Source organism: Xiphophorus couchianus, chromosome 13 (assembly GCF_001444195.1).
Source record: "Xiphophorus couchianus chromosome 13, X_couchianus-1.0, whole genome shotgun sequence".
NCBI classification, from domain to species: domain Eukaryota; kingdom Metazoa; phylum Chordata; class Actinopteri; order Cyprinodontiformes; family Poeciliidae; genus Xiphophorus; species Xiphophorus couchianus.
The window spans coordinates 25,729,062-25,745,264 of record NC_040240.1 but is presented as its reverse complement, the minus strand read 5'-3'; the positions used below and the strand labels follow the sequence as shown (position 1 = coordinate 25,745,264).

Genomic DNA, 16,203 nt, shown 5'->3' with positions numbered 1-16,203 from the left:
TCAATCATTTTATCAAAGATTAAGTCAGATGTCTTCTGGTTCCACAGTCAAGGTGCTGCTATGGAGAAAGTGCGATCGCCCCAACATTTGCGTTTAGTACGTGGAACACTAAGAAGGAAATGATTATCAGTTCTCAGAGACCGAATGCGGATGAAAAGCTCTTTCACTCTGAAAAATGAGAAGGAGCAAAGCCTTCAAGGGCTTTAAAAGCAAATAAGAGCTTAAAATCGATTCTAAAACAAACGGGAAGACAATGTAAAGACGACAAGACGGGTGTAAAGTGGTCTGAAAGTGTTGGTTGAAAGGCAAACCACTGCATTCTGCACAAGGCGGTTCAAAGATGTCTGGGGTACACCAACACAAAATCATTAACAGCTTTCTCCAAGTCGCAATGATTTAAGAAAGGCTTAACCTTCCTTAAAAGAAGACAAAAGTCTAGAATGGACAATAGATGCAATTTCATTGTCAAAGGCAACTCAGGTTTTTCGCGTGGTCACTATAGTAGTAGTCAAATTTCCCAGACCAGTAGCAGCTTCATCAACAAACAGGATCCACTCTGTTCTTTGGTCATTAGGAACAGAAAGTTCTGGTTCAACCACTGTTTGATTGCAGGGATGCAAATAAGGAGAGAAAGCAGAGGCTTGCCACATCCTGGCCTTATTGGTGGGTAAATTTGTAGGTTGGCTGCATAACAATGAAATTTACCATTGTGGCAGTTTCTAATAGATTCCAACTGCAACATATGCAAAGAAAACAAAAGACGGGTTGTAAAGTCAAAGCTCGGATATTTCCCACAGAACCAGATGAAAGCATCAGAAATGAGCCTCAGCTAGATAAACTGAGCAGATAGAGTTTGAGGGAGAGTATGGGGTACCTGGCTCTTCATCAGCTCTATTGGGGAGCGGGCGTCTCTGGAGATGTTCCTCTTCAGGCCCAGGTCCAATGGCAGGGTGTACAGCTGGTTCTGGGGCTCCTCTGTATTCTGGGGGGTGCTACGGACAAAGGGACTGCCCATGTCCTCTCTGATGGGGGACAGGGTGGAGATGATGGGGTTCCCCGAGTCCTCTCTGATGGAGGGCAGGGTGGAGATGACTGAGTTCCCCGAGTCCTCTCTGATGGGGGACAGGGTGGAGACCAGTGGAGGAGGAGCTGCTCGCACGCCGGTGCTCCGGGGCCTCTGAGAGGGCCCCATGCTCCTCAGGGTGTCCACCAGGTTGTCCATGTCGTTGACGGGGGAGTCGACGTCGGGGGACGTTGGGGGGTCAGGGGTCAGGTCCACCAGGGTGGCCTTGAAGACTCCGGTGAAGAAGGAGGAGTCGTTGTCTTCGGTGCTGCAGGAGGACGTAGAGAGCGGCTCCAGCTCCCACCTCGGCTTCCTCCACTCAGTCTCTCCTTTCAGCCGCTCGTCCTCTTCACCTGCAGGAGCAGCTGACTCCTCCCCCTCCTCCAGCAGGCTCCGCCTCCACTCCCCGCCTCCAGCGGGGCTCAGGTACACAGAGCTGTCTGAGGAGCTGAAATGTGAGGAAGGTTCATCGTCTTCAGGGAGAGGGGCCCTACTGGATTTAAACTGAGTCACGCCCTGAAAACGGTTCTTCCACTTGTACTCTGGTTCCGGATCGTCTGGCTCGGGCGTGCTACTGGTTTCCATGGTAACCAGGGACACTTTGTGGAAGCGGGGTTTGGGTTCCTCCTCTCTGGGAGGAGACGGGTTCTTCAGGGTCAGCTTGGTGCTCAGGTTGCTGTAGACTGAACTCATCCTGTCATCTGGTTCTGGTTCTGGTTCTGGAGGCTGGCAGCTGGAGGGACACACAGAGAAAGGAAGTGATGACACAGTGGTCACATGATCAGACTAGTCCAGAGTTCCCCATTCAGAACCATTCCTATAAGGCTCGGGTTCTGCATCCTGACCCGGTCCAAGGAACAGAACCAGCAGGGAGCAGCAGCTGGGAGGATTGGTTAGATAAGCAAAACTCAGCCACCTGACAGAACCGGGAAGCTTTAAGCAAACAACCCCTCCCACATGGACCTCAGGAAGAACCCGAACAGAACCGGACCAGAACCTGAGCTCAGACTGTCACGACTGGATCTGTGGGAGGTTCTGTCTCCTCCTGTCAGGTTTCATTTCTCTAGCAGAACCAACACTGTTTAGTTTGTGTTGGGTCCAAATGTTCTGACTCAAAACTTCTGGAAAACAAATGAATCTATAAATAAATTACTGAGCTGCAGGAACTGGCGGTTCTGACCCATATGAGAACTTTTAAAATGACTGAAAACACATTAAATTAAAATATTATAAAGTAAAAATAAATCAGATTTCTTGTGGGTTTTTTTGGGGTGGGGGTCCAGAACCAAACAGGAGTTGGTTTCCAGTGGTTCTGGTTCCCAACAGAACCACCTCTCTGAACAGGTGAGCCCCCAGAGCTCCATCTCAGCCTCAGTTAAAGGTTAAAGGTCATGACCTCTTCTCTTCAGAAAGCTGAACAAGGAGGATTGGACCTTTATTCCTCCACAGTGATGCAGAAGGAGGTTCTACTTCCTGTTGGCTCGGATCACATCATGTCTTCATTAACGCTTTTTCTGTTTTCAGCCCCGTTTAATCAATTATTCTGACGATTCATCGATTAATTGGATTTTTAAAAATTAGGGCGTTCTGCAGATTTCTCATGTAATAACTTGAGCCGTTTTTATATACAATACTAGAAATGCATCAAAAGATGAAAGAAAAAAAATCAACATTTTAATGCCTAAAATGCAATAGCAGCAGATCCTTCAGGGATTCATCTGCAGGGAAAAACAAAAATCCTAATAAGATGAGAGAAGCAGAGGCCTTTCTGCTGCACTGAGCATCAATACAGTGTAATCTGGGATTATTTATTAGATTAACTGATAACTGGAGAGCAAAATGTGTTTAATAGATTTTCTTCTGCAGAATTTGAACCAGGTGAAGCTAAAACTGCAACCTGAGGAGTTCTGGGTAGATCAGACTTGCTCTCAATGTGTTCTTTTCTGTCTGCATTCTCCAGTTAATGATTCATCAATTACCAAATTGATTATAAAATTGGGGCTGCACAGTGGCGCAGTTGGTAGCACTGTTGCAGCCAGAAGGTTCTGGGTTCGATTCCCAACCTGAGGTCTTTCTGCATGGAGTTTTCATGTTCTTCCTGTGCATGGTGGGTTCTCTCCGGGTTCTCCAGCACACGGCAACAACATGACTGTAATTAGTGTGTGTGTGTGTGTGTGTGTGTTGTTTGTCCTGTCTGTCTCTGTGTTGCCCTGCGACAGACTGGCGACCTGTCCAGGTCAACCCGCCTAACGCCTGGACTGTTTGCTGGAGCGGCAGCAGCATCAATCATCTTCTGAATCAGAAGAAGTTAATTGATCCTGCTGAGTCTGGAGGACTGGAGACGTTTCACCATGAAGCCAGCAGCTGATGGAAAAGTGGAGAAACTCCTTCAGCTGCATGAAGCCAACCCAAACTGAGCCATCTGAGAACTGTGACGCTTTCAGTGAAGCAGGTTTGGAGGATGAGAAGATGAAGGATCTGGTCTGAGGCTCCTGCAGTGAGGAGGAATGTGGACCAGGTGTGGCTCTGAATACCTCCTCCTCATCCAGGCAGCTAAAGCATAAAGCTGTTGTTTCAGGTGCAAGGAGCCATGACAGGGTGGAGGGTCAGGATCAGTCAGAAAACAAGCAGATGATGGATGAACCACTCAGCTTGGAGGCAGAACCAGAACATCGGTTCTGGTCCGAACAGAAACCAGCCACAAGGAGTTTCTGAACGGTCTCAAGGCTGCAACAGCACCAAATGCTGCCATCTAGTGGCTGCCAAAGAAACTGCTCCTCTGAAGTCAAAATGCTGAATTATTTTATATGCAATTAAATTTTTGTTTTGTAGTCACAAATAAGGCTCAGCAATACAACTTAAAAATAAAATATGGCTGTTTTCTTAATGTTTATGATTTTAATCTATTTTTCCCTCATTTTTCTAGAAAACAAATGACTGCTTTTATTTCAGTCAACCATTCTGAGTTGTTCCAGGGGCGGACTGTGAGAATCTTTACTTAATTATGAGAATAAAGTAATATTAGCAGAATAAAAACACAATTTTACCAGAAAAGAAAAAAGCTTTGACAGATTTATACAGATCTGCCGTGAGCAGCTCAGCTTGAGGAATTGTTGTTTCGGTAACACTTTATTTGACGCAGTGTGTATAAGACATGAACACGAAGGAATCTTCATGAATGTCTGACTGAAGTGTCATTCGGTAAGTAATGACACTTTAATGCAAAGTTGCTCTAAAAGTTGCCATTAAAGTGTCATTATTTACAAAATAATACAAAGTTGGCACTTTTAACAGACATTCATAAAGACTCCTTCGCTTTCTTGAAGTCATGTCAGTCTTCTGCACACCGCGTCAAATAAAGTGTTTATTATTTCTCAGAAACACTCAGTTGTTTCAAAGATTGTTTCTGGCTGCTGATCATTTGATGTTAAAATATGAATCGTTTCTATTAAGTATTAAGAATCATCTGTAAAACTTATACCAAAGTATAAATGAACAAGATGCTCAAAATTCATCATTTCAATTTTCTATTTTTTGTGTTCAAGTTCTCATAAAATATGTCTGGCAATATAACGACCATATTCTTCTAATATTATGTCTTTATTGTCATAATTCAAAAAGTAAAATCGCAGCCTGGCCCTAATATTAGTTGTAGAGTTGAGCTGAATTCAAAGTCCAAATAAATAAAAGCTGGCTTCTCTTGGAACTATGGAGACACAAGGAGGGGAGGAAACAAATTCAACTTTTCCAAAAATTCAAACTTCACAAATGTGCTTAAATCGATTTAAATTGATTCATCGCTCCGTCACTCCTGCTGTTTCAGGTTCTTTCTGATGTGTTCAACACATTACAGGCGTTTCTCTGTTAAATACAGAAAATGCTGACTAGCAGTCATTTTGATGGTATTGTTTTGGCGCCCCCTGTACCGCGGCGCCCCTACTATTCCCATTTCGGTTCTTCCCAGGAACATCCCGTCCCCTACCTGACCTCCTCCTCACCTGAAGGTAGATGTCGCTCTCTCTGTTGACTCTCTGAACAAAATGTCTCCCAGAACACAGAAGCTTCATGAAACATCAGAGCCGATAAACGGCTGGAGCTTCAGCCTCAGGGCATTTCATGACTTTCACTGATTTATCAGAACTTTACCGGACCGTCAGTGATCCCTACCGCCTGAAGGTTTCAGTTTTAGGCCGAGAACAGAGACGTTTGAGTGGGTAGTTAAAGCGGACTCGGCTCCGCGGCCGCAGATGTTCGGCTGTGGGAACCAGCGGGTCTTCCTGACAGCCGCCGCCCGGAGCCGCATTCCTGCAGCGGCGCGTCACTCAGCGCAGCTTTACTCCAAACTACATGCAAATGAGCTGCAGGTAGGAGCAGAACAGCTGCAGCCATGAAGTCTACGATGTTCCGAAAGACGGAACCGACCCGGGACCAGCACGGAGTTCAAACCGGAAAGATGCGAAGGATGTTCAGGTCCAAATGCAGGGAAACCACCCAGAACCAGCTGGTAGGAGAAGTATCATGATCTGGGCCAGGATACCGGGACACTTCTGATGCAAAGAGTCCAGATTCTAAAGCAACGCCTGCTGCCTTCAGGGCCACATCTCCTCCAGGAAAATCCAGAACTTTTTCATCGAAATGATGGAAAAACACATTTTACCTCCACTGATGATCAGAACAGCTTTAAAAAGTTACATCTGGGAATCAACAGAACCAGAAACAAAACAAACATTTTGGTTTTTAATGATTTTCCTGATTTCAGTTTTAAGGGAAGAATCATCCTGCAGCCTGAATCTCGGATCAGAACCGGATTTTCTGAACGAACCGTCAGTAAAACCAAAACCCAACGCAGATTCGTCAGACTGAGCCCAGACCAGAACATCATGTTCGGGTTTTAGCAGTTTTGTGTTTCAGCGGCTAATAAGCGGCCTGCTGCTCAGGTTTAGGTGTTTCCCCGCTGGTTAACAGAACCGGGCTGAGTGTGAACCGAACCGGGATGTTTAAATCCTGGCAGTCTCGGCTCTGCTGAATGGATCAGACTCACCTGCGGTCCAGGTGAGCCGCGGCGCGGGCAGGATGCTGGTCGCCAGGCGGTCTGCGTGCGTCCAGAGCCGACATCAGGTCTGGCACCTGTCGCTGCGTGGCGGCGGCTCCGTTAACTCGGGGCGTCCTGGTCTCCGCCCCCTCGGGACGGCCGGCGGCGGCGTCAGGCATCCCTTCCGCTGCAGGACGCGTGAAGGTGCGCTCCTCTTCGTCCTCTTCCTCCTCCTCTTCCTCTCGGGTTTCCTCGGTTCTCCTGGGGTCAGAAACTAGAACCGGTCCCGGCAGGTTCGGGGCTTTCTGAGCGGGATCTTCGGTTTCTGCGGCCTGGTTTCCCTCCGCCGGCGCACCGGCGGCGGGCGGGGCCGAGCCGCATTCCTGCAGCCTGTTTACCTGCGGAACCGGTGGCGCCGGCTCCTCCCACACTCTCACCTGTGCCGAGGCTGTTTCTGCTTTCTCCTCTGACCTCTGACCTCTGGGGGTCTCAACCTCCCCCTCGCCGTCCCGCAGGTCCGCCTCCTCTCCGCTCTCCGGGGTTTCCTCCGGGGCGCTGAAGTAAAGCTCTCCGCCGTCGTCCGAACCGACGCTCAGGTAGGCCGGACTCAGAGCCCGGTCCGGTTCGGGAGGTTCGGAGAAGTCCTGAACGTTCATTCCGCGATCCGGAGGCAAGCAGTCTGCTGCGATCGGCAGTCCGACCGGAACCAGTCTGGGTTCAGAGCCGGAAACCCGAGAGTCCGTCCCTGGAGACGCTGCGGTAACCGGAGAAGCGGGAACCAGGCCTCCGCTGTGGGAAGCGGTCCGAACCCGAATCACACGGCTCGGTTTGGTTTCAGCAGAACCGGAAAAACCTGCAGCGAGGTCAGGTGGCAGTAGAGGGAGGGTCTGGACCCCAGGCGGTTCTGGTTCTGGGACCCGGTCTGGAGACCGAACCGGGAAGAACCGAGGAGGAAACAGAGAATTATAGAGAGTTCCGAACACCGAATCCCGACCCGAACCCGGACCGGGGCTAGCAGGCGGTACCGCCGCATCCGGCTCAGGGTCAGAACCTGCAGCTGAGACAGCAGGTACCATCAGGTCCAGTGCAGAACTTTCAGCTGGTACCGCCGGGTCCAGTTCAGAAAGTTCAACTGGTACTTTCAGGTCCAGCTTGGTACCTTCACCTGGTACCGTCGGGTTCGGTTCGGAGCTGCTCGGTTCCGGTACTGGGATCATAGAGAGTGTTGAAGCTTCTTCAGGTTCTGGTTCGCCCAGAGTTGAACCCGAGTCCCACCTGGAGGAACCGGTCCGCTGCTCCAGAACCACAGTCCCGGGTCCTGAGGTACCGAGAGGTTCTGGATCCGGACTCGGACCATCAGAACCGTCCCCGTTTCCCGATGCAGCGGATGAGGTGAGGTTCTGGTCCGCACCTGGTTCTGCCTGATTGGACCGGAGGCCGGGAACAGCCGGGGTTTGTGTTCGGGCCGTCGGAACCGGAAGCTCCGGGATGGAGGCGATCAGAGTTCTGGAGGTTCTGTTGGAGAGAAGCTCCTCCGGTTCTGGTCGGGTTCTGGTTAACGACCCTGCAGTGAAGGAGAACGGTTCGGCCCGGTTGGAGGACGGGGGAGGGGGAGACGGGATGTCGAAGGTTCCGCTGGTATCGAGTTCGGGTTGAGACAAACTGAACCGGGTCTTCGGGTCGGCCCGGTCCAGATCCAGGCGGGAGTCGGGATTCTGGGGGAGAGGAGGGAGAGGTTTGGATTAAAACATCTGGAGGGAAACAGAACCAGAACCACAGAGCCCATCCCAGCAGAACCAGCCGTTCTGGACCAGAACCAGAACTTTCTGATTTTTAAAATTGTAAAATCGTTTCAGAAAGTTCAGAACCACAGGTTCTGTTCGGATGGACCTGAACCATCAGACTGGGTCAAGGTGCTACCTCCTCCTCCTCCTGCTGGTTGCTATGGAGACCAAAGGCGCTCCTGGAGAGGTGCTCTTCATCCCTCCTCCTCCTCTTCCTCAGGCCGAAAGAGAACGAAGCAAAACGACGCGGAGACGAGAGATCCAAGTCCGAGTAACTGAGGAGACGAACCTGGAGGAGGAGAGGATGGAGGGATGAGAGGATGGAGGGAGGAAAGGAGGGGAGGAGAGGAGAGGAGAGGAGAGGAGAGGATGGAGGGAGGAAAGGAGGGGAGGAGAGGAGAGGAGAGGAGAGGAGAGGATGGAGGAAGGAGAGGAGAGGAGAGGAGAGGAGAGGAGGGAGGAGAGGATGGAGGGAGGAGGAGTAAATGGTTGGATGGCTGGATCCAGATGCAGAAATAACTCCAGAGGCACCAGAACCTCCTTGCAGTTCTGACCCGGCCCGGTTCTCAGAACCTGCAGTTTCACCACCAGATTCTAGTTTTCTCTCTCTGCTCCGTTTGAGTTTGGACCTGACTGCTGAGTTCTGAGCAGAACCGGACTGACAGAACCACACGCCACCAGCAGAACCAAGCCTGTTCTGATTCTGTTTGCAGAACCTTTTGACCCAGAAAAGAAGTTCTGCTGCAACGGCAGGACGCCGCAAAGCACTGGCGCCCTCTGCTGGTCAAACTGAAAACACAGAAACCAGCAGAACCAGGAGAAGTTCTTGGTTCGGCCCGGATGGAGAACATCCTGGATCAGGATGGTTCTGATTCGTCCCGGGTCACCTGAAGGCCCCCTGAGCCACTCAGCGCCGGAAACACCCACTGCACCCAAACACATCGCTGAAGCCCATCTGGACCTCAGAAAACGGTTCTAGTTTCTGTCACATGTTAGCAGGACGGTTCAGGAGGAAACGAGCATCGCTGACCTTTGACCTGGACTCGGTGGCGCAGACAGTGGAAGCCTTCTTCAGGGAGGCCGGCCGGTCTTCGTCCTCTGGAGTCCTGGAGAAGAAACACGTCAGGTTTGAATAATGCAGATTATTACTGCAATAATCTGATTACAAACATAAAAAATAACGTTTTTAATTTTTCCCATCAGCCACTTGAATTTCAGGGTGGCAACCGTTTTTCAAGATGGCCGCCATTTTTGATCCTTTTAAATAAATTCTTGCCATAAAATGTTCCCTGTTTTCATGGCTTGGATGAACTTTATGCCACATCATGTTTTCCACTTTGGTCGTCGTGTTCAAACATCTTTAATATGCAGCAAAATCAGAAACTGAGCAACTTGTTAGCGTTACCTTCTTCTAATTTTTTGGTTTAGCAATTTAGCGATAGTTTCTGCTAATCTTTTAAAATGTATTAAGCAGTTTTGTGTTAGCTGTTGCATTTAGCTGTTGTGCTAATTTTTTAAAATGTATTTAGCGGTTTCAGCTTCCTGTGATTTTTGTATGTGTTTAGTGGTTTAGCTTTAGCTTATGCTAACGTTTTATGTGTTTAGTGGTTTAGCTTTAGCTTATACTAATGTTTTATGTGTTTAGTGGTTTAGCTTTAGCTTATGCTAATGTTTTATTTGTTTAGCGGTTTAGTGGAGCTGACATTTGTGTTTAGTGACTTACTGCTAAGTGAATCCAACTGTTTGGTTAGCTGTGGCTAATAACTCCTGCTGCGTTTAATGCAAACATATATTCTCTGTTACAACCTTGGTGGCCATTTTGAAAAATGTCCACAAGGAAACGCATGATAAAGAATATGTATATGATTTCTATAGTTCAGAATATGTAGGTTTTTTTGTTTGTTTTTAAGGTTTTATTGGCTCTAGTGGCCTTTATTTGAAAGTAGTTTGACAGGAAACAGGATAATGAGAGGGGGGGAAGACATGAGGCAAATGTCGCCAGGCCGGGAATCGAACCTGCGACCACAGTCAGGAGGACCGTCAGGAGGACTAAGGCCTCAATACGTGGGTTGTGCTTTTCCCCTGCGCCACCACAGCAACCCCAGAATATGTAGTTAATGATTTAACAAACACATTCACTTAATTAGTGAATTTAGTAAAAAAACAAAAAAAACAAAAACATTTTCCATGACAACAAAAGCAGCCATTTAGAAAAATGATTTATATATATATATATATAAATTTTTCTTATATATAGTAAACATAATTTTTATCCAATTATGTGTGATTTGACATCAAAAGTATTCGTCTGTGATAAATATATATTGTTGAGATATTCAATCATCTGCAGCATTAAATCATCATGTGATTGTCAAACGGGAATCTTCTTCCAGGCCGAGTTCCTTCTCTGTCGTCCAGGATTTCTCTCTGTCTGTAAGGCTGACCTTTGACCTCCTTTCACACCAAACAGGAAGTCTGATGAAAGCCCAACAGTTTATAGCTCAGTACACACCCAGCGGCGCAGCCTGTCTGTCTGCAGCGGCTGTAAAGGTGACGAGTGTTCAGGGCCGCATTCTGCAGCTGCTGCGAGTCCCTAGAGACAGGACGTCCTGAGACGTCCTCACACGTCCTCACATGTCCTCACATGTCCTCACACGTCCTCACACGTCCTCACATGTCCTCACATGTCCTCACACGTCCTGAGACGTCCTCACACGTCCTGAGACGTCCTCACACGTCCTCACATGTCCTGAGACGTCCTCACACGTCCTGAGACGTCCTCACACGTCCTCACATGTCCTCACACGTCCTCACACGTCCTGAGACGTCCTCACACGTCCTGAGACGTCCTCACACGTCCTGAGACGTCCTCACACGTCCTCACATGTCCTCACACGTCCTCACATGTCCTGAGACGTCCTCACACGTCCTGAGACGTCCTCACACGTCCTCACATGTCCTCACACGTCCTCACACGTCCTGAGACGTCCTCACACGTCCTGAGACGTCCTCACACGTCCCCAGGGAGCAGGACGAGTCACAGATCTGTTGCCGCTGCCGAGTGTTTACATGTCAACAAGCAGGAAAGACAAATTTTCCATGTTTGAACTTTCACCAGCTGACTGTCGCAGAAAGAATGTGAGCGAGTGAAGGCCGTCCAACAGGAAGTGGCTGTGGAGAGAAAGTGTTTTCTCTGCAGGCGCGGTGAAAGGTGACGATGCGTTGGAGCAGAAACCAAACATCAGGGAGCCTTTGGATGACCTGAACATTCACCAAACGTCTCAGCATCGTTTTCTCTTCTTCTCTTGAAATATTTTCTGCTTCGTTTCATTTGGAGGCGCTGTGGTTTCCTTCCAGGATTAAAATTTAATCCTCTTTATTCTCCTCCCTTTTCTAGTGAAACACCTTCTGTTTATCTGGCTGAAACAAAGCATGACACGTCCACCACCGTGCTGCGTCACAACCGGATCACGGTAAACAGATGCTGACTGTCTGCCTGGTGAAAACTCCAGGCGTCGTTTCGTAGAAAAGTTCGGATTCTTTACGTTGACTCAAACACGACGCCATGTTGGTGTTTTTGAAAATGTGCTCTAAAGATTCATATTCGGGCTTTTTATTTTATTACTACATTGAATATAATTTCAGATTTTTGTCATTTTTGTCCATGTTGACTTAAAATGTGAACTTTTAATGTTAAAAGTAAATATTCTAAATTATTAGGAATGGATTAGAAACAGAAGGTCTTACAGCAGCAACAGATGTAAAAGTTCACATTAAAACTAAATATAAAGAAATAAATATAATATAGTGTACAAGACAAAGGGAAAATACTGCAGCAATTATTAGAAATAGTAATACTGGATGCAACCATATTAAAATTCGGACCGATATCTGATACATAAATGAAACTCATTGTTTCTCTCAGTTATTTTGTCTGTTCTGAAATACCCAACATGTTTCATCTTCATTGGAGGAACAACGGCTCAGAGAATTATTTCTATTAAATATTCATGTCCAGAGATTTTTAGTATTAGGACTTTATTATTCTCTGTAACCACAGAGATGAACATCGAAAACCTCTAAACAGAATATGATTTATTTTAGGATAAAGTAAACCAGCATCCACCTGGTTAAAGGATCCGATGCATGAAAGCTGCCAGAACCAGAACCAACCAGACCAACTGGACAGAACAACTTCAGCAGACTCAAACTGCAGCAACCTGCAGCCGTTGCAGCAACCTGCAGCCGCTCTGCTCTGATAACACTGTTTGCGTCTCATCTCAGGTGTTGAAGGTCATAAAGTTAATGACCAACCGTTGTTCACATTCCCAGCTTCAGGTTTAACTCTTTAGATTCACAAGCTGGAAGCGTTTTGGATCCAGTTGGTTCGTTTTGGATCCAGTTGGTTCTGTAAACAGTAAATAAGTGAAGAGATTTCCTTTATAGATCCGTTTGGTTTTGAAGGATCTGATTCAATCAGAGGAGCTCAGCAAACCAGAGAAATCTTCCTCAGGTTGATGTCTGGCTGCCGGCCTTCATCATCGCTGGGTGAGGATGATGAGGAGTTCTTTCTAAGGTCCGTTTATGCGACACGTTCCAGAGGAAGTGACTCACAGCTGACAGCAGAAGACAGAAACTGTGACGAAAACAGCAGGCATGCAGAGAGGCAGGTTCCTCCGTCAGGGTGGGGTCGGCACAGGAACAGCCCGCAGCATCACCCCGCCTGCATGCGGTCCGGCAGGTAAGGCCCAGAGCCGGGATTACAGCTAATCCTGCAGCTTAACCTCAGAGCTCTGACTGTCAACAGATTAAATCTCTGCAGATCCACAATTCATCAGAGAAAATTTCATAGACAAAATATAGATGACACAGTGGTTTTCCTTGCAGCATCAGATGGTGGATTGTCATGATGAAGATGATTTTGATACTGAAGGTTCGGCTCTTCTTTCAGAACCATGACAGAAAGTGATCAGTCAGAAAGTCCAGATACTTTGCTGAGGTCATTTTCACCTTCAGAGAGACCAGCTCTCTCTCTCTCCCTCCCCATGATTTTGGCCCACAGCATGACTCCACCACCTCCTTGCTGATGTCACAGCCGTGTTGGGACGTGGTGGCCGTCCACCAATCCACTACTGCGTCCATCTGGACCAGGGGTATCAAAGTCCAGTCCTTGAGGGCCGCAGTCCTGCAACTTTTAGATGAGCCTCTGCTGCAGCACCTGAACAGAATAATTAGGTCATTAAGGTTCTGGAGAACTGATCTACACCAGGAGGAGGTGATGAAGCCGTTTCATTCCAGGGTTTTGTACCTGTGGCTCATCTAAAACCTGCAGGACAGCGACTGGAGGCCTGGAGTTTGAGACCCCTGATCTGGACCATCCAGGGTTGCCCAGCAGTCATCAGTGAACAAGTCTGTTTGAAAATTAATCTTCATGTCCGGCTGGGCCCACTGGGACCGGTTCTGCTTGTGAGCTCTGGTTAGGGGCCCAATAGTAGGTTCCTGCACCACAAGCCTCTGGAGGATCCTCTACTAACTGTTTGCTGCTTTAAGGACATTTTAACAGCTGATCTCTGAATCTGATGAATGTGTCGAACAGAAACTTTCCTCATTCTGTTTTTATCTGTAAAACCATCTTTGTTCTGAATCAGCCACAAATCTCTTCACAGGACCATAACGCTTCAGTTTTCATTAAATATCTGATGTTTTCATATCTTGTCATACTTCACTACACTATCTGATGGTTTCCCTCAGCAGAGATTCTTTCTCTTTCCATATTGATTGAAACCTGCGGCCTGTTTAATAATGTGGAACATCCTTCTGAAGTAGATTTCCTTTAATTGAGCTCAGCAGGCAAACTAATCAACCAGCTCTCTGAAATTCATTATGGTGATTCAAAGAGCCCTGAGACACAAAACCATCTATACATTTAATAGAACAACAAAAAATTTCATCTTTACGACACTTAAATCCAATTTGCATAATAATTTGGAACACGGCTGAAAATATGATTGAATGCAGAGAATTTTAGAGATACAAATAGAGATACAGTGTTGTGTCTTCCAGGTATACGGCGGCCATTTTAAAAAACAGTCCAGTAACTGTGTTACCTTCAGTTGTTATAAAAATGCTGCGTATGAAATATAACTTTGAGAAATTTTACTTCCTGATTCAACGTCTTGAAATTGGGCCTCTGTCTCTTTAAGATTCAGCCTATAAATAAACTTCAACATTTTTATTAAAAACCCAGTTTAGGGTTCAGAGAAGTTCTGCCCGGTTCCGGTTCCTCATATTTAATGTTTACATATCAGAACCGGCCCTCTGTCGCCCAAACAAAGGTGGGGGTCACCATGGCAACCGGTGTTTCTGGTTTCCTGAAGCTTTCCAAACATTTCCTGAGCTTAAAGAAACACACAAATTAATTAAATGAGCGGACGGCGGCGAGCTGAGCGGACGGCCGCCTGCGGCTCCAGAACCGACATCATGATGAAGAGGAAGCTCAGTAAGTTCCGGGAGGCACGGTAGAGGCAGAGTAGTGATGTGGCATTACAGATAATCTGAGATCTGAACTTCATTTTACAAACACAAGGTGCAGCTGAGGCCTCCATGATGGAGGGCAGACCACAGGTCAAAGGTCATCTCCATTAAATGACCTTAATTCAGAACCGTTTGGAGTCCAAACGGCTCAGAACCTTTGACCCCGCACTCCGTCTGGACCTGGTACCATCTTAGAACCTTCCAGACCTTCAGAAACCAGCTGAGGCAACCCGGCCCGGTTCTGGAGCAGAACCAAGTCCATCAGATCCGCTCAGACTCTAAAAATCTGAATCTCTGTACTGATTGGTTCTGGTTCTGGTTCTGGTTCTGCTGGACAAGCGGCCTCCAGCCTTACTGAGGTAAAATCTGACCCAAACAGAGCCGGAACCGGAAATAGCATCATCTGTCAGCCAGCTTATCACTTCCGGTCAAACTTAACGTGACTGACAGGAGCAGCTGTCAGCTGTCATGCTAGTGACGTCGCGCCGTGACGTGACTAGCATGTTTACAGGCGCTGGACCCGTCCGAACCAGCTGAACCTACCGGACCTCCTGCTGCCTCTCTGCCTCCATCTTCGTTTTCATCTTCAGCTTCGGGAACTTGAACTTCTTCCTGTCCTGCTGCTTCTGCGCAGACTCGTCTGGACTCGGTTCGGTTCTGGAGAACAGAGTTCTCAGAGACTTCCTGGAGGACTTCTTCTTCTTCTTCTCCTCCATGTCGGCTGCTTCAGGCTGCTGCTGCAGATGACAGCTGCTGCTGCTGCTGCTGCTCTTTGACCAGAACCGACGCTCAGGTGCGGGCCACACCCCCCACCCGTATCCCCCCCTCCCTCACACACACACACACACACACACACACACACACACACACACACACACACACACACCTGGCAGAGACAGCTGCAGTTGGAAAAACCCGGATCTAGACCCGGGATCAGGATCCTCTGGTTCCGCACCACCAACAGAATCTTCTGCATTTATTTTCATATTCATTCATTTTAAAGGTTGCATAAACCCACCAATCAGAGCCGCCACAGGCATGACGTCACTCTAGCTCTCCAGCTGCTGGTTTATCATGAAGATAAATATTGAAATAATTTTATCGTCTGTAAATGATAAACAAACGAGTCTAACAGAAAAGGTTTTAGTTTAACTGAATATGTATGGCAGGCCGATTTAACATAGAATCAGCTTCACCACACTCCTATATCTGAACCTGCTTTATGACTGCAGGTTAATTAATGTATTTCTAATTATATTGGGATCGATATAAATGACGTCAGATTTACCATAAGGTTTAATTTAAGAGATACATCTACAGTAGCTTTTTCTGACTAGTCATAATTCTAATAAAATAACCTAAATATATTTTTTACATATATAAGATCTGACTCGTGCAAAGTAACATTAAGCAAATAATGATTCAGCAAAACTCGTTATAATTAATTCAAAATAAAAAATCCCTTCCTGGTTTCACTGGTTTCCTTCCAGTTGGTTCCAGAAATTATTTATTCTGATTTGATCTCCTTAAATCATTCCCACTTTTAAAACACTAAATTATCAGGCTCCCCGCCGGAAGCATCTTGTCTCAAATTACTTAATTAGTGAATTCCTGCAGCTGTGGTTCAGCGCCCTCTAGTGGTCACTCTGCTGAGTGGTCACACAGCGCCCTCTGTCGGCTGCTCTGCCCTCTCTCTGCATCAGGCTGCTGTAACCCTTTTCCTCCTCAAGATGGCGCCTCCTTCCCGCTCAGTTCAGGATGACCTGACAGCCGCAGAGTAAAACCCTGCG

General features: G+C 47.3%; 1 protein-coding gene across 2 annotated transcripts in view; it reads right to left on the bottom strand.

Moving 5' to 3' along the window:
• Window positions 1-15,144, bottom strand: part of crybg2 (crystallin beta-gamma domain containing 2) — a 28,914-nt gene extending 13,770 nt beyond the window's left edge. Inside the window, exons 1-6 of one of the 2 annotated variants that reach the window (XM_028036188.1) lie at window positions 14,957-15,129; window positions 8,910-8,985; window positions 8,016-8,168; window positions 6,105-7,810; window positions 1,109-1,796; window positions 875-1,063 (exon numbers count right to left, since the gene is read on the bottom strand). In XM_028036188.1, the coding sequence (XP_027891989.1) occupies window positions 875-1,063; window positions 1,109-1,796; window positions 6,105-7,810; window positions 8,016-8,168; window positions 8,910-8,985; window positions 14,957-15,129 (2,985 nt within the window). Of the gene's footprint in view, window positions 1-874; window positions 1,797-6,104; window positions 7,811-8,015; window positions 8,169-8,909; window positions 8,986-14,956 lie in introns of both variants that reach the window. The other variant, XM_028036187.1, reaches the window with a different exon arrangement.
• Window positions 15,145-16,203: the final 1,059 nt, after the last annotated feature.